Raw genomic sequence first — 19,532 nt, forward strand, 5'->3', positions numbered from 1 at the left:
CTTACATGTGAGATAGCATCCAGGCTGGCTGGATGCTATCTTTCAAAAAAGCACATAGCTTTTTTCAATACACTTTTGCAGTGTGGACTCTTTTGAAAAAAAATTTTTCAGAAGATCTTCCGAAAAAGCTTTTTTCGAAAGAAGCTTGCAGTCTAGATGTACCCATATTTTAGCAACGGGTTGTTTGATTAAACATCTTACAAAGGCCTAAAATTTGGTATCCTTTATAAGTGATGGATTAGAACCTTACAGAGCTATTCATACTCAAGAAATGTTCAATGCCACATTAGTTTCAGATGGAAAAGATAGCCATCTGGTCCAATATCCTTTCTTCCTTTCTCCTTCATAAACACTGAAAATAAGTACAGAACTGTTTATATTTTCAAGCGAGACAATAAAATGAAAACCTCCAACTCTTCAGTTACATAGCATGTGTTTGTAGGTGGCACAACCATATGAAGCTAGGACCTCTTAACTCCTTAAGTTCAATTCCCTACCAGAATTTTCTTTCTCAGCAGGCAAAATTCTATTGAATTGCACTGAGTGTTTTGGGGAAAAAATATCACTACTGCTGTTAATTAAGGAAACTCAGGCAGACTGATTTAAGTTGTAAGCCAGTGAAATGACTCAGCACACACACAACATTATCTAAGTTACCTAGATCTCTTTCGTGAGAAAAATGCTTCTGCTGGGATGCAAGTCTGGACCGCTGGATCTGAACCCTACTCTGTCTTGCAAACAGCCATTCCTATAATCCTTGCTTGTGCCATACACGAGAGGAGGGAGTAGCAGAACTGAAGTTAACCTAGTATTTAGCAGAGAGCAGACTCTGCAGCCTGTCACAGTACGTGCGCTTTCCTGGGGGTTGGGAGAGGAAGGAAGGTTTTCTACTGCCACTGCACTTAGGATGTGTCTAGACTACATCCCTCTTTCGGCAGAGGGATGTAAATTAGACACTTAGAAATTGCAAGTGAAGCCGGGATTTGAATTTTTCGCGTTTCATTTGCATAATCGGGTCATGGCGCTCTTTCGAAAAAGCGTTATTTTGAAAGTGAAACCACAGTCTAGACGTGGTTCTTTTGAAAATAGAAGCCTTTTTCGAAAGGTCCTGTAAAGAAAGGCTTCTATTTTTGAAAGACCCGCATCTAGACTGCGGTTTCACTTTCGAAATAACGCTTTTTCAAAAGAGTGCCATGATGCCATTATGCAAATGAAACATGGGAAATTCAAATGCCGGTTTCATTTGCATTTTCGAAGTGTCTAATTTACATCCCTCTGCTGAAAGAGGGATGTAGTCTAGACACACCTTTAATGAATAAACTTTATTGACATAAGTAGGGCAGGATTGGGGCCAGTTCCCACATAAACCACATTTCTCAGTAAAAAATAACCCTTGGGGTTTGGTAATTTTGACATTAATCTTCAAAGTTAAACCTTTACCTCTCTCGCAGGCATAGCATGCAAAATTACTGGGGAAATGATTGTATTGTAAATTACATCAACTACTTTTTTTTTTTTTTATTCTCACAGGCACAACAGCTAACAGATCTGCAGCAAAAGCTAGCAATTGCAAAAGATGAGTTGGAAAAGGCAGCCCTTGACAAAGTAAGAATGTATCTGGATGTTGTGAAGATATTTAGCGCTCTTAGCTGTGGATGCTACAGTGTATCCTGACAAAGAAATACAAATTAAGACGTCAGTTCTGCAAAGACTTATACTTAATGTACTCGAGGTAGTCCCACTGAAGTCAGTGGAACTTATCAGTGCATAAAGTTAAACTCAGATATGGAGTTTTGACAATTGTGATCAATAAGATTAAAGGTAAAATATCTGGGAAATTCAGATAAAATTCTAAGGTTACTTTGCAGTAAAGAGATGCTGATATTTGGTCAACTTTTGGGCTTGATTTTACCCCTGAGCCATGGGGCCCAAGCTAGATGAAGTTGAAATGTATTTAACCCTATGGGAATAGTTGAGCCACAGTCCATCCCTCACCTCCTGGGGGCATAGAGGAAATTTGCAAGCTAGTTATCCCTTGAGATTGTGCGGCATTCTTCCCTCGGTTTACCCAGCTAGATCTGCATGTCAGTTATTGGTTACGGAGAGTTGCATGATGGATTGCCTTCTCTTGGTGCTTTGGGGAGCATGGAGGAAGCAATAATTGATCTTCCACAAGTGTGGAACTGTGATTGTCCCTTGGAGTTTCTCTGAATCCTCCCAAGCTCTATTTGCATGCTTACACAAGTCAGGCACTGTCTTACACATTGTGAGCAAAAGACCTAATATTTTCATTAGAACTAATCCAGTGTTTGCAACTTGCCTAATGTTCTGTGAGATGTTCTTTGAGACATGAGAATATAGTTAGAATTCTAATTGAGTAAACCAAGCTAATCAATCACTAGTTAGAATAAACATTACGAATGACTAAGCAAATCAAGAACCAGCTAAAGTATATAATGTATAAAAGTTGAGTTGATCACGTTGAAATGAAATGTTGTTACCTTATCAAAATGAAACACTTTTGACCTTACTGTAATAAATATTTCAGTAACATCAAAATAAAATATAAGGGGTTTTTTTTTCCCCAAAGTGAAATTTTTACTTGTTCCAATTCAGAACAAAAAATAAATTTCAGAATTTTCTTTTGGTACAGGAATTTGGGGTTTTGGCCATGCCTGATTTTTTCCTATGGCTCATCTTGTGTTGATATGGCAGCTAATGTGATGACCACTCTGCATTCTCTCTCAAAGCATTAAGCTAAGCTTATATGGACGTGGGGAGGATGGGAAGGTGGAAGGTAGAAAAACTGGAGTCTAAAAAATAGATAAGACAATACTGAGCATAATGCTAAAGTCTTTTATTAAATATGTTTTATTTGATAATCTTTGGGTTTCTGTGACTCTTGTTGTTTATACTCCTTCCACTGAGCTAGGAGGCTTTTTTTCTGCAGCAAATTAATGCTTTACTATACTGATCTCACAAAGTTGGTGCACACAGTGTCTGGAGGAGAGGAAAGATCACAACAAAGTATATGGTTTGGGAAATATAACTGCTTTAGAAACGGATAGCATTCTATAGCTGCTATATTGCCTATTTTGAACCACAGTCAGATACTTCAAATATCAGCCAAAATCTGAAGCTGGATCCAGATATATTTCCTTGTGCCACTCTGATGGTATAAAGGAAGCCTGTAACTGACCTAATTGGCCAGTGATTCCCTGCTTTATGTAACTGCCCCTCAGAAACTTAGTGTAGGAGATATATTGTGTGGAAGGGTTTTGGCTGGAGTGTATTTAGTGCCATCACAGTCCTCTATAAAAGAAGTCCTGGGCTTTTCAGATTTATAAGTTGACCTTCAACAGCCTGGGGATCTGGTGAGTGGAAAGATGATATAAAACAATTCTATTTTGTTCCTTGCCCACCCCAAGTCAATCCCTGTACTGTGAAAATATGAACTAGACTCAAAGATCAAGCCTTCACTCTTTAATGAGCCCTTCATCTCAGGCAAAATGCATTCCTATTGGATGATTTTTATTTATTTATTCTGGCAAGTCTATGCAGTCGCTGCACTGAATTACAGATTTTTTTCCCACAGGAAGGAAACAGGAAAACTATTCTGTTCTGTCCTCTTTTTTTTTTCTTTTCTTTTTTTGTCTTCAGTCCATGTATTGTTTCTATGATTTTCATCTTTCTGATCTGAATAGTGCTTTTGCAATAATTCTTCATGACATTCTTAGGATTTTTCACACTGGATTTTTTTTCCTGGAATAAAACCCAAGTTGTGCTCTTCAGGGTTCCAAACAGGGCTCTTTATGTGATTTACCTCTAGGTTCTAATTTGTTAGAAGCAAGGTGGGTCTGATAGCTCAGTTCTATTCTTCTTTAATGGAAAGCACATCATAGTTATCAGAATATTTAAAAATGAGGAAAAAAATCTCAGGATATTTGTTCTTGGTTATTTGGCTTAGCAGTGCTAAAGGCACTAGATATAAACAGCTAAATTACTATAGATACACAGTTATACCTGCATTGTAGTGTGGCTTTTACTTTCTCTCTCATTTTTTTTTACCCGTTACAGTATGTTTGGATCTGTCTGCATAAGATACTTACCTGGCCCCCATTATCACAGGATACGTCTACACAGCATCCTAATTTCGAAATAAGATACGCAATTTGCGCTATGCAAATTGTGTATCTTATTTCAAAACTATTTTGAAATTTGGTGCATTTACACAGTGCCAAATTTCAAAATAACATGCTACAAGGTTTACAAGGATGGTGAAATAACATGCGTGTTATTTCAAAAAATATTTTGAAATAATGGGTGGCTTGTGTAGATGCAGGGTAGCTATTTTGGAATACCGGAGGTATCCCAAAATAGCCATGCAGTGTAGATGTACAGAGAGAGATGTAGATTAGGCACGTCGAAATTGCTAATAAAACAGGGATTTAAATATCCTGCGCTTCATTAGTATAAACATGGCCTCCACTTTTTTTTGAAACAGCTTTTTCGGAAAAAAAAAAGCAAGTCTAGACACGGATCTGTCAAAAATAAACCCTTTTTCAACAGATCTTGTATTCCTCAAAAAATGAGGTTTACAGGATCTGTCGAAAAAGGGTTTATTTTCAACAGATCAGTGTCTAGAATGCTGGGTTTTTTTTTTCAAAAAAGCTCCATTTCGGAAAAAAGCAGGGGCCATGTTTATGCTAATGAAGCGCAGGATATTTAAATCCCTGTTTCATTAGCAATTTTGAAATGCCTAATCTACGTCTCTCTGTCGACAGAGAGATGTGGTCTAGACACAGCCTAGGAGTGGTCTGAGTCTGCATGCCTTTCTATAAGAATGTTATACCATAACTCCTTGGGAGTATTCTGTCACTCATTCAGGATACTCAGTTTTTCTGTCCAAATCTGGAGAATGAATTTTCTCTTTCTTTCTTTCTTTCTTTCTTTCTTTCTTTCTTTCTTTCTTTCTTTCTTTCTTTCTTTCTCTCTCTCTCTCTCTCTCTCTCTCTCTCTCTCTCTCTCTCTCTCTCTCACACACACACACACACACACACACACACACACACACACACACACACACACACACACACAGGATCCAAGAATTGTGAGTGGTAAAATGAGCTGCTGTTCTTACAATAGTTGGAGACACTCCCAATAATTATTTGGTATAATTATAGGAAGTGTTACCTAAATATTCTGGGAACAGCAGCTCATTTTACCACTCACAATTCTTGGATCCTGAGTGTTCCCAATCTAACCAATCTATGAATATATTATTAACTATGTCTGTGTGAGAGAAAATCTTTCAGTCCCAATAAATACACTTGTGCAGAAATACTAAATATCCTGAATGAGTGTTACAATATCACATACACACATGTATGTCTATATTTATGTTTCTGTCTGTATGAAACACAAAATGAATGTCTGCTTCTCTCCAGCAAACCTACGTACAAAGGATGTTACAGCCCTGTAAACTGTATGATGCTTGGTAGATTACATCTTAGCTCTCTTGAATATAAGCGATCTTTTAAAAAAGACATCTTGGTAAAATTGTGTGAGAATAGAAGGGAGTTTACTCTGACTTTCCCAGTCTGTTTCATGTGCAATGTACATACTCTAACCCATCGGTCAGTTATGTAAAGGGTATATTGCTTTAATTTCCTGCTTTAATAAGAAAAAAAGATTCCTACAGCTGTTGCCAAGTGTTTGGTTCAGAGCAGAAAGAAAACAAACTGAACTGCTCAATATAGCCTATCTTTAAGAGCTGATGACTTCTCATTTTCCCCAGGAGTCACAGCTGAAAGCTCTGAAGGAGACTGTACAACTCTGCCTGTCTTCCGTTCTGCACAATCAACCTCCCGCTACGAATATAATCCCTTCAAAACCAACTGAGAAGCTGACAGCCCCTGTTACAAATGACTCAAAAGTTCCATTTCAAGTGACAAACACCAAGGTACAATTCCCCCCTCCCCATTTATTTTTAAAACAGCTTTGCAAGTGTATCCTGTAAGGCCATCAAAGTGGAACTAAGGAGGATTTTAAATTCATTGAAAGATTAAGATGAATTTTGAAGATAATTCTAAGCCTATTTCTGATGTCACTAATATTATATTTAAAAAGTTGAAAACCAGCTACTTTTCTTAGTGAACAAAATTTTGTCTATCTCCTCTGAAATGGCTCCTGCTTTCAATGACAGTGGGCTTGTGAATACAATAATAATTATATTAATTCATATTGGTTTTATATGAATTGCTTGGCACTGAAAATAGTATTTGATGATGTATGGGAAAAATGGCAAAAAATTATTACAACCATTCATGTCTTCCAATATAAATGATAGAAATGAAAGATGCAGTGGGAGACTCAAAAGAAGAGAATCTATTTGTTTTAATTCAGTCTGCTGATTGATTACATATGGGGGCCATGAAGAAGAATTGACTTTCTTTGAGGGATACAAATGAAAGCACACTGGACTTGGGAGAAGAAGGCATGAGTGGAAGAAAAATGAGACAATGTGGTCTCGGGGAGTAGAGCTTGGATTTAGAGCTGGAAAAACATGGGTTTCTTGACACTGATTCTTCTTTAGTGACTGTGCTTTCTGCAGGGTCCACTCTATAGATGTTCAGTTAAAGCTGCAGAGTAATTTCAGTAGGCAGAATATAATTATTGAATTAGGACTTTATGATCAGGACATTATGATCAGGTCTCCCTGATCCGGGAACACCCATGGTCCTGCTAGACCACAAATGTTGCTGGATGAGGGAGTCCCAGTTTGGGGAGGTCCAACCTATATAGGGTGAGGGGTCTGTTTCAGTGCTAATTATGAAGAAAGAGACTGCGTTACTCTATTTCCTGTAGTATCCTGAGATTTTCTTGGAGGTCAAACAGACTAAGCTCCACCGTGCTTAGAGTGTGGAATCTTAGGAGAACCTTTTCCTGAAACACTGCATCTAAAGGGTTCTTTATGTTGTTACTCTACCAGTAGAAGTTTCATATATCTGCTTTGCTTCAGTGTGAAAATAATGTGTAAACCTATTACTTCGTAATGGGGTTAAAAGGCCACTGTGCATCTGGCTAATTCAGATGTGGTGTCACAGACATCAAACTGATGCTGTCCAGCTCTCATTGACTTTACAGAAGTGAATGCAGTGCAGACTTCGAGGGAAGTGGAAATAAAAGCAGTGCAAATATGTAGTGAAGAACTTCTAGGCTCTGGATTCGGGAAAAAAATCCACATGCAATTGATTATCTCTCCAGTCTTATAAATGCTATATTTGTTGCATATTTCTATATATAAAACCTTAATTTATGTCAGTATTTCCCAAGCAATTCTGTCTAAAAACATGAACAGGTAGGCTTCTGTACATCCATCCACAGGAGTATATTTGAATATGAAAAGCATTATTGCCTCTTCCATAGTCATTGTTCACATTTCTCTGTACTTGGCACATGCCGAGAACATGTCTGAGAAAATAATGGGTCTCAGTCCTGCTGTTCCACCCATTGACAAGCCATTATTATAAATCTGTGCATTATCTATGATTATAAAACCACTGAAATCTGCTACTGTGAAATAGGTTGTCAAAGAATCACAGCCTGGGCCAGAATTATACTCTCTGCACCTGAATTATGTGAAGACTTTTCATAAAAAACATCCATTGTTATGTATTTAGTCCTTGACTTTGTCTTCTGTTTACAAGCTAACTAACCCAAGCTACGTGTTTGTGTATATATGAGTGCATTTTTTCATTCCTTCATACTCTCACCTGCATTTTCCCGCTGTAGGTTATTTAATTCTGTGTGCATGTACATTATTTTAATTCAAAGATAGGGACCCTCAGTGGAAAAATACTCATGAATCCTGTCACTTTCGATAAGTATCAGTCCAACCTTCAGGGGAAAATGTGACGCTTTGCTTGGTAAATACCTTAGCTTCAAAGGATACTCATCCAGCTTGAAAAATTGCTTTAAAAAATGTCAAATTTACATACTACTTGCAAATTAAAATTGATATTATGTGGTCTATACCACTCAGGGACAATAGCCTCTGGAATTGGTTTTAGTTCCTATTAAAGAACACGGATGAGGAGATTCTACATTTGTGTCAATGGCTGGCCATTACAAAATTATACGGTGGTTTTGGCATCTCGCCTCCTAATGTTTTGAGAGTCACATTATCATAGGCAAGGAGATGTGGCAAGAAGATTGCTTCTCTTGCCACTGCCAACAGGAAAATCAAATATTTTAATAGTTATGCACAGATTTGGTTTATGTGGAGATTGTTGATTTGAGAACAAGCTATGGAGTTGGACAGCTCAGGAGTATTGGTCAGTGTGATGGGGTGCCCCCGTCCCTGGGTCCTCCCATGGACAATCCCAAGAGCCGGGGGAAGGGAGTGGAAACCGGCTCGCTTCCCCGGCGGTGCGGCGCATGCACCCAGGTCCGCGCACCACGTTTAAAAGGTGGCCGGACCAGCTGGTCAGGGGCGGAAGTGGCTGGGAGCCTGCGGCAGGCGTGGGCATCCTGGCGAATGGCCGCAGACGCCAGACGGAGGGGGAAGCCGTCAGGAATCCTGGGCGGCAGCGGAAGCAGCTGGGAGCCCGGAGCAGGTCCGGGCGTCCAAGCAAGCAGCGGCGGGGAAAGCGGCCGGAGACGCCGAACGAGCAGACACTGGCTGGGGGTGCCGTGGCAGGGCGACCAGAGACACTGAGTCAGTGGAGGCGCCAGGGAGGTCGCCCGAGGGCGAGGGACTGAGACACCAGGGGAAGAGTGGTCTGGACCCCAGGACGCGCACCGGACCCGAAGACGGGACAGCCGAAGATGTCACCCCCTGGAGCAACACTCACGACAGACCCAGAGGAGCTGTGAGTAACCCCACGAGGGGCACCGAGGCCTCCCCACCCCAGACTTCGTGTGACTCGCCCCCCAACCAGGGGGAAACTAGCGGCTTGCTGGGCGGTAGATTGGTCTCTCCCAAATGCATTGGTGTAGACCGATACCTAACCCCCTTTAAGGGACAAGCCCAGAGCAAAGCTAGGGAGTGGGGCATCAGTGCAGTTAACGCGAGGACCCATTCCCACACGAGCTTGGGGATGGGGGTGGGGGATTTGCGACAGTCAGAAATAGAAATTTTCACAGTTAGGTCATGGAAATGTTTCAAACCCAGCAATTGAAAAAACATTGCCATGTGAACTCCATTTGGTGCCATACATTAAATGACTTGGTGGTCTGGAATCCAATTTTGAATGGACAATTCAGAGTTCCAACAAAAATTACCCTACCCTATCTCACCAGTAATACACATCCTTAGTATTAGTCTAAGCCGAGAGGATAAAAATTAAATAGTCACGGATTGACTTTTCTTCCCACTTACTGAACTGGACATTCAAAATCAGAGTCAGAGTTCTATAGATGGGACATTTTTTGCATTACCATTTCTGCCTTTTCTTCCTGGGATAAGATGAGGGCAATAATATAAATCCAGCGTTTCTATTGTGAGGGCTGCTCTTGCCATATTTTCTCCAGATCAAAAATTCCCTTGCTTTAAAAAAAAAAAAAGAGCAGGTAAGGATAAAATTGCAAGAACAAGAAGAAACACAGACTGATTGAATTTATCTTTCTTTATGAAGGACAACATGGAAAAAGATACATTGTGTTACCTCAATCAATATATTTTCTTATTAAAGAGATTTCCATTGAAAATAACACGCCCAATACTCTTGTGTGTAAGTGGTCAGGGCATTTGCCGTTGCAAATAAACAACCAAAGGAACAATCTGTGGATTCATGACAACCTCATCTAGAGAGTAAGCCTGAGCTGTGAGAGTTCTCAAATTCTGGAGCAGAGTTCTGCTCTGCTACAGCAGTTCTTAGTTTGAAGTATGGTCTCTAAGGGGGTCATAGCTGGCAGTCATGAGTTATGGTAGCCCCTACAACATCTAAGACAATCCTAAATAAAAAAAGCAAAGAAAATCTGTACCTTCAGGGACAGACTCATGGAAGAGACATCTGCGAGATGTTACATCAAAAAGAAGAAGATATGCATTCGCTGGCTGGATAGTGCTGTGGTGTCTTTTCCCAAGAGTACTGCCTGGAAAAGAAATTCATGGCTCTTCTATGAATTGAGGACTTGAATCAGTTTAGGGATGAAATCTCAGAGAATTTCATGCATAGGGAAGGAAACATTAACCCTTCCAACACTACAGGACAACTTGGAGGAAACACTACACAGGGATACTAAGTTTCCTTGCCTCAGCTTAAGAAAATCTATATTGGGCTAGACTATAGCTAATTTTTCTGTAGTAACATACACCATTGCCACAACTAGTAGTAATATCACAAGCATTATGATTTTGTCAGGAAATTTGATTGAACTGCTAGAGTTTCCCCTTTTGGACACTAGAGAAGCTATAGTTCTTTTTCAAGTGCTTGCTTATGTTCAATCAACATGTGTGTGTGAACTCACCATGTGCACCGTTGCCAGAAGATTTTTCTCTCAGCAGTATCCATAGGGGACTGGCTACAGGTTCCCCTGGAGTGGCATGCACATGCTGCGCTATATATAGGGCACTGCCAGACCCCTCCGCTCTCAGTTCCTTCTTGCTGCCAATGAAAGTACTTGGAGTGCTAGTGTTACAGCCCTTGCTGTCACTTTTCTCATTTTTAATAGTTGTTTTACTTATAAGTAGTTCCCTCTTAGAAGTTTATTTTTAGTAGTTTTTCCAGTATTAATAAGTCCCTTATGGACATTGCCATGGGCAGGAGCATGCCCCAGACCCCTGGCTTTAAGGCATGTGTTCATTGCCGCAGTCCCATCAGCAAACCACATGACAAATGTTTATGATGCTTGAGAGAATCCCAAGTTAGTGACAACTGCTGAATTTGTAAATCTTTCAAGCCATGAACCAAGGAGAAAGAGATTTGTTTAAAAGCTCTCCTCATGGAGTCAGCCCTCACCCCACAGGAGTCCAACTTGCTGACAGCCACTTAATCTGGGTAGCTATGCTCAGCTCCATATGCTGTCCATCCTGGACGCTTTTCAAGCAGCCCAAGACATAATCTCATGGCCGATGCCATCTACATCAGTTACTGCTAGTCCCCTTTGTAGGGGAAAACCCATGCTTGACCTGCCTGGGTGTCCTGGCAGACAGCACACCCACTCCAAAGGGGCGTCACACCAGAAATCAACTCCTCCCTCCCATACCAACAGAAAGATGACCCTCAGCCTGGCACAAGGTCCTTGCGTGCTGTGAGATGGCTTGAAGACTTGAGACATGGCTCACCGGTAGTCGGGCATAGACCTTTTGATGCATGCACCCCTGGCACTTTCAGCATACTAAGGACTGGTACTCCCCACAGTCCAGCCACCACTTGAGAGACAGGTTTCCCATCTACCATCTTCGCTTCCTAAATCACTGCCCTTTGCTGGCACCATGCTCCCCGTGACACACATTGGAAGGGCTTAGAGGTTCATTGTGGTCCCATTCTGCATCCTGGCACCAGTCATCCACTATTCAGCAGTGGTCAGAAGTGGGGCACTCCCCAAGTGGATCTGTTCATCACCAGACAGAACAGGAAGTGCCAATGTTTCTGCTCCAGACAAGGCCTAAGCAATGGGTTCCTCTTGGATGCTTTTCTCTTTCTAGTTACCTCCTGCATCTGGATCTATTATGAGCTGTCAGGGATGCAACTGCCACCATTGGCATTAGCGCACAGGCCTCTTGGACAGCCTTCCTAGCTCTGATCCCCATCCAAGACATCTGCAAGTCTGCAACATGGTCCTCACTATGTACTTCCACATTCCATTATGCCATCACATGGCAGGCCAAAGATGATGCTGGGTTTGGAAGAACTGTGTTGCTATTGGCATGTCCTTAAACTTCTACCTGCCTCCAAGGATACTGCTTGGAGTCACCTGCATTGAACGGATATAAACAAGCACATGAAGAAGATGACAGTTACCTATTTCCATAGCTGGTGTTGTTTGAGATAGGGTGCTCATTTCCATTCAGCACCCCACCTTCTTCCTCAGGCAAGTTTCAGGCAAGAAGGAACTCAGGGTGGACGGGGTACAGCAATGTCTTGTATAGCACGGCTTGTGCCACTTCAGGGGACACTGAAGCTGGTGCCCTGTGGATACTGCTGAGGGAAAATCATGTGGTACCAGTGCATGTGGCGAGTGCACCCACCTACATTGAATGGACATGAGAAATACATATCAAAGAACACCAGTTATGGAAACAGATTATTGTCTTTTTTTCTGATTACAGTAGTGGAATTGGGAGTTGGGTAGTTGTGGCACTCTTATGGGCAGGCATAGGCCTGGGGAGAGTGGATGCAAAGGGCACCTGCCAGGGAACAGGGTAACCATGAGTAACAATGAGAAGGCACTGGGGATCGCAAGCACAGAGTAGATGGGACCTGCATTTGTTGTGTGCATATTTGGTATGCCTTTAAATTGGTATTTTCTACCTGTAACTGTCACAGAATCATTGAATATGGGGAGGAAGATTAAATAGACAAAAATACCTCATTATATCTTTAAAAAGTTTTTCCTGCGGGACGACAGTGTGACATCATCACATCATCTGCATCCTCCTGCTGCCATTTCTGTCCTCAGCCACTTGCTGTGGCCAGCCTCAGCACCATCTCCTCTGGGCATGGGCTGCTCCGGCTCCGACTTCACACTTCAGGGGGCTGCAGCGCCAGGGAGGAACTGCTGGAGCTGGGTCCCCTCCGCCATACGAGACTTCTTCCACCCTGCTGGGTCACATCAGTTCCCCTCTGTCATCCAAGCCTGACCTCTGCCTCAGCTTCTTCCACAGAGACCCTGCACCTCCATCCCACTCCTGCTCTCTCCCCTCTGACCAGACACTTATCCCCAGCCTACTCTTGCACCCTCCCCCCGGCTAGACACCTACCCCCAGAAAGAGGGGGGCATTGGCAAGCATAGTGAATAGTGGGTACAGCCCCCTAGTTTACTGTTTAAAATAGTAATTATTTTTATCCAATATCTTGATATTTGGAGTTCAGGAAGTTTGATATTTGGAGTTCATATCTATTGCTTCTTGAAGTTAACATAAGTCTTATGTTAGGCTCTGGCTCTGGCTTGTCCTTTTATTCAAGGAGAGTCTGTGGTATGGGTCTGTCTTAGTAAAAATGCCAGGAAGAATGTGATTTTTTTGAATCATATTTTGTAATAATTTGCAAGATCTTCCCAACACAGCAGTTGTTTCCAGTATCCTGCTACACATTCTTTAAGCAATTATAGTAATGTATCATTTCAATCATATCCCCTTGTGGAAGGTCAAGAAAAAATACCAAACCAGAACAAGTTTGTAAAATCATTTGTGTTTGCTAAAATTAGTACCAAGGCTGCTCACATCATTTATCATAATATCCCAATTTAAATGCAGGTTTTGACCTTTTGCACAAGGCAGTCATACATTCTTCTATGAAGAACATATAAAACAATACAAATTTAATTGTGGGATTACTTTTTTTTATCCTAGCAATAGAGAGAGTACTGATATAATGAAAGCTTTTCTAATGTGTGCAACTTTTTTCACAGGGTGACCTTGGTTACCATAACATGTTGGAAAACCTCATATTTCAATATTATTTTTCTTAGCATCAGCTTGAAATGTATTGCCTCTGACATTATGACATTGAGAACCCACATACTTCTTGTTTGTAATAGTCCCTCTGCTTAGACTGATTAATGGGTGTCATTCGGCAAGTAGAATTCTTTTGAAACACATATTTCAACAACAAGGGATATGCCAGGCTACTTTTAGTTCATCTGCATTTCACAGAGGACTTTAAAAACAAATCCGACAGTTTGAGAAACAAAATGTGACTCTCCCTTTATTTGAATTGGATATCATGAACCACCCATTTCTTCTCCAGACTCTGTCTACGGTTGAATTCTTTCTTAGTGTTCTTTCTGCTTAGATGACTGCTTCTTCATTGTTGCTGTCTATGAATCATCCACCCCAACTCTGTTGGTATTTCTCTGAGCCAAGTCTTCTTTTCTCTCTCTACTCTCAGCCAGGATTTTCACATGCTCATGATTTCTGTGTCTCATTCCAGCTTCTGTATGCTGCAGACCTTACATCTCCTTCTGGATCTCCTGTTCCTTCTTCAAAATTAAGAAAGCTAAATGTAAATATATACTTTTCTTTCCTCTACAGCTGCCTTGTTCCCTCTGGTGTGTGTCTTTAACTCTCACCATTCGCTCTTCAGTCTACCCAGCATATTGTTGTTGGTGTTGTGGTAGTAGTAATGCAACTAGAGGCTTCTGTCAGTGATTAGGGCTCCTGTTGGTCTAGGAACTATACACATATATAACGAAGACAATCCCTGCCCAAAGGAAGTGACAATCAGATCAACTTTTTTCACCCTATTTTGACCATATACAACATCCCTTTCCCACCTTCTCCCAACACAGGATATGTCTACACAACAGAGTTTTGTCAGAAAAACGGCTGTTTTCCTGAAAAAACTTGAACAGCCACACTGCAATTGCGTTCTTCCTTAAGAAAATCGAAAGAACAGAGGTGTTTTTCCTACATTGGTAATCCTCAGTCTATGAGGAAGAAGCCTTTCTGTGAAAGAGCTCTTTTGCAAAAAGGCGTGCGTGTGTGGACGGGGAAGAGGGAGTTCTTTTGGAAGATGAGGAAAGAGGAAAAAGCACAGGTGCCCTGGTGGCCATTCCACCCATAGCAATCACAGCTTACATGTGAGAGAGCATCCATTCAGTATAGGCGCTCTCTTTTGAAAAAGCAGATCGGGTTTTCAGTGTGCTTTTGCACTGTGGATGCTTTCATTCGGAAGACGTTTTTTTCAGAAGATCTCTTCCAAAAAAAGCTTCTTCCAAAAGAAGCCTGTAGTCTAAACAAAGCCAGAGGTGGGATCACTTTTTTACTGGGTCTCTACTTATGTTTCACAGTGTGAGCTTCCAATCCTCACTTTCAAGGTAGTGTACAGCTTTGCCATTAACTACCTCTTAGATCTGTGCTCCATTTACTTTCTTACTTAGTCCTTTGTCTGGATCACCTAGTCATGTGTTTACCTTTAGTAACGCCACCAGTGGTTGAATCCAAAGGTAGTGTCTTCTTTCTACAAAGTATCCGGCAAACTGATGGCAATACAGAAATATTTAATAATAATCTTTCATTTAAAGTCTGAAATTCCTTACTCAGGAATTCCACTGGTCATTTTGCCTGTATAAAAATTTCAGGATTGGGTGCATAAATACTTTTAACTAGGAGACTGAAAACTCCATCATAGGGTATGTCTACACTTGCAGCCCATTTTGGAATAGGGCTGCAAAGGTAGGCATTCAGAATTGCAAATCAAGCCCAGGATTTAAACATCCCATGCTTGATTTGCATCTTCCCGGCTGGGCACCATTTTTGAAATTTACAAGCCTTGAATAACTGCCTATGTCTACACGCGGCAGTGAAACGGGCATTCGAAATAAAGCCCTATTTTGAACTACCTGTTAAACCTCATTGCAAGAGGAATAACAGGTAGTTTGAAATAGGGCTTTATTTCCAACTCCCGTTCCACTGCCGCATGTAGACGCGGGCAGTTATTCTGGGCCTGTAAATTTCAAAAATGGTGCCCGGCCAGGAAGATGCAAATCAAGCGTGAGATATTTAAATCCCAGGCTTGATTTGCAATTCCGAATGCCTACATTTGCAGCCCTATTCCAAAATAGGCTGCAAGTGTAGATATACCCTTACATTCCTTTTCCCTTGCAATTGGTGCAGATTATGGATTTTTTTTTCTGAAGAAAGAATTCCTTTGTAAGTGTTATGGAAATGGGTTAGAAGAAAAGAGCATCACTGCCATTTCATTTGCTCTACAAAAGGATGATTGCTAATATATTTATAAATTCCACTGTCAAAACTTGGCCTTTTATGTAGAAATAATTATTGTCCCCTACTGCACATTAGCTCAGTGTGGTATGGGGGCTTGTTTATTTTTTTCTTGAGAATGATTTGGAAGCTCATTGCATCTGTCCCCATAACTTAAATCCCTTTCATTTTCTGATAACACTTCAATGTGAACAAGGTTCTTCCATTTTGTCAGAAAACTTCCTTTGTCCCAGAAGAACTCTTTTGCCCCAGAGATGCATTTTAAGGAAGATTTGGTGAGCTGACATTATGTTCTAGAAAAGGTTTTATATCACCATTCATTAAACCAAAAGGTGAAACTGTTTAGTTTTATTGCTATTTTAAAAGGAATCCTCATTTTTAGCGCATTAGCTTTATAGATAAATACTTTTATAGTTTTTATAGCCAACAGCAACTAGGTGAATTCAGAAGAAAAATAAACAATTATCTATATAACCAAAATCCTTTAAACACCGTAGTTTACATGAATATTTAATGACATAGTCTTTATATCTTTCTGTCATTCAAAGTCAAGCTGATTCTCTGACCTCCCTTCTTCAGCTTCATTCTTAACAAACCCATTATTTTGCTTGAATGCCATTCTCTGCCTTAATATTCTATTATTCAAAACTGTAGATGGGGCAGTATTGCAATGTAGAATAAAACCTAGCTGAGAATTCCCTGGGTTTATCCCATATCCTTGTTTTCACTTGATTCTCTAGAACAGTGGTTCCCAACCTTTTCGAGCATATTTCATGGACCTCTCCCCCACCTCTGGGGCAGGAAAAAAGAGAAAAAGAAAAGATCGAGCTCGCTGGGGTGGGCCTGATCCTTATTTTTAAATGTTCCACGGACCCCTGCTGTACCGTCACAGACCACCAGGAGACTGTGGACCACATGTTGGGAATCACTGCTCTAGAATGAGAGATGTGGTCTGAGAGAGAAAGGAAGTGACCCAGAGCCAGATATGCCTCACTAAGAACTTTACCCTGGAGAAATCTAACCTGTATCTTATTCACTGTATCTAGGCTTACTTTACCCATTACCATTCACCTAACTGAAGTTCTTTACAAGGATGCTATGAGGCTTTATTTATTGTTGCAAGACACTAGGGGTAAGTCTACACTTGCTCTCTAGTTTGAACTAGGGAGGCAAATGAAGGTGACCGAAGTTGCTAATGAAGCACAGGATTTAAATATGGACACATTGTCTTTTACAGAAATACTCATACGCATCCCCATATGTTTGGTCCCAGACAAGCTGCCCAAAGTTTTTTTTATTGTACCATTGCTGCTAAGAATAATGAAAGTGCAGCTAATGCAAAACAGCAGGGAATATATGTATCTATGCATATGCTGTGGTAGTGAGCCTATTTTAAGTTTACGGTAGTGTTTTTTCTAACACAATGCCACAGTGTTCTAAGATATGAACAAATATAGTTAGTGTCTTAATTATAATTTAAAATGGCTTACAAAGTTGAATGTAATTGCCAAAACAATCTCAAAGGAATTTTGTTTCTAAGAATCCATTAATGATTTATAGGGGTATGAATGTAGTCTTCCTTTATGTAACATATATTATTAATTGTATAATTGTTAAGGTTTCACTTAACATATCCAAGAGGCTAACTAGGAACATTAGAGTTGCAGTTTAGTATTGCTCTCTTGAATCTGCCTAAACAATAAGTATAATTTAGAAAATGTCCACTATGCAAGAGTATTAATTGCCTCCAGTGAACAAGACAGTTTGGCCTTTAAAACACAAACACAACCTTTACTACTTCTAATAATTTAATAGAAATGTTATATCAAATCATCAACCACAAAAAAAATCCATAATGTTTTGGACACCAACAATAAATGAATGTAATTTGCCTTTGTCTTGAAAGATTCAAGAAGCAATTTGCTGGCCTAACATGAAATCCTGGCAACTCTCAAGGGCTTAAAGGAATGTCATCTCTGATTTTACATTTGAAATCTGGCAAAAATAAAAAAGTTATGTTGGACTTTCAATAAGGACCTGAAAGTTAAACAGTCTAACTGAACCTAACCTCCTATGATTTGAAAAACTGGTCTCCAAAGGCTCATGAAAGAACAGATGATAATGAGAAGAAGAAAAACACAAAATACCCCTACCTAACCTCACCCTGGTTTGGTTGTGAGGGAATTTTTTGTTATGTTATTTTAATGACAAGCACACTTATAAAATTAATTAATATTTATTTGTGTCATTATTACATGATCTGAGATTGTTTGTTAGACATTTAAACATACATGACCCTGATCCTGTACTGACTTTACTCTTCTCTTGGCCCTTATCTCGGGGGATCCTCTGCTGGTATAGCAAGCACCAAGAACGTCTGAAAACCACAGTGCAACCTAGAAAAGCCTATAAGTTCACTCCCACTAGCTTCTTATCCTTTTAACAATCTACAACAAAGTCCCTTTCTGGAATTCAGTACATGCTGCTACATGGATAAAAGACTAGAAACAGTTTTAGTGGGTATTCTATTGTTTCATTTACAATATTATTCAGTGAAAAAACTCTAGTCATCTTTTTATCAGTGATGAGTTTGTTGAGAATTTACAATTAAACATTTTTATAGGACAATTCTGATTTGTAAACAGTCCATTTTGACAACTCTCCTGATCCAAAGAAATTTTGAAAGAAAAGTTTTAAAGTTTTAAAATTGTTGACATGGGATATTTCAGGGTTTTCAAAATTAAAAATATCATTTTTGGTTTGTTTGTTTGTTTGTTTGAAAAAAATAGTACATACTAAAAAAGGTTTTTTCCTAAAAAGTCACAAATCAACACAGCATATTTTCAGATTATTAGAACAAAACATTTTCATTGTGTTGATCTGAAATATTTTGTGAGTTATCTATTTGGGGAAAAAAATAGGATTTTAATTTTTCATCCTGTTTCAGGTTGGGAATTTTTGAATTTTTTGAAATCTCAAAAATGTTAATGCAATAGGAAAACAGCTGTCCTGTAGCTCTGTGAGATCTCATTTTCTGTGATGTTCTTCTCCTTGCATCATGATTGCAACATTTTCTCTAATTCTTCTTGATATTTATGCCTTTTCAACTTTGCCTTTCTGTAGTTACAAATGCTACCTCTGTGACATATTGTCACCTACATTATGTTCTTATATTTGGCTAGACTGTAATTGCCTATGAAACATTCTGTGACATTCTGTGTGACTGATGCTTTACAAACATTAAATGTGTTGTATAAATGAATGTTCATTAGCCTATGACTAATTACTTTTTCCTGTCATGGTAGTTGCTACAATTAAAATACTAGCATAGCAATACGTTTCTCTAAATATTCCAGTTTCTTCTGAAATTTGATTGTCAAAGAAGTATAAAATTGAATCATGTATTTAAAAGGTTGTAACAGAGAGTTGATGGTGTTCTCCTAGGCCATTAAACTGCCTGTGTTCAGAGGAAGCTAGGAAGAGTCAAATCAGCAGAACAATGAAGCACTAGAGAGTCTCTATACCAAGACGAAGTTGTTGAATCTATTTAAGTCAAAGGCATACTCCTATTATATTCAGTGGGTTTAACACTGATGAATTATTATAGATAAACTAAACCAAGATGGACACAGAGAAATCC

At 39.9% G+C, this 19,532-nt stretch overlaps 1 protein-coding gene across 2 annotated transcripts in view; it reads left to right on the forward strand.

Annotated features, from left to right (window-relative positions):
* Positions 1-19,532, forward strand: part of LUZP2 (leucine zipper protein 2) — a 446,738-nt gene that overhangs the window by 374,083 nt on the left and 53,123 nt on the right. For both annotated transcript variants that reach the window (XM_014573955.4, XM_075927755.2), the window contains 2 exons: positions 1,531-1,605; positions 5,798-5,962. In XM_014573955.4, the coding sequence (XP_014429441.1) occupies positions 1,531-1,605; positions 5,798-5,962 (240 nt within the window). The remainder of the gene's footprint in view (positions 1-1,530; positions 1,606-5,797; positions 5,963-19,532) is intronic.

This window comes from Pelodiscus sinensis, chromosome 5 (genome assembly GCF_052426305.1).
Source record: "Pelodiscus sinensis isolate ZL-2025 chromosome 5, ASM5242630v1, whole genome shotgun sequence".
Taxonomy (NCBI): domain Eukaryota; kingdom Metazoa; phylum Chordata; order Testudines; family Trionychidae; genus Pelodiscus; species Pelodiscus sinensis.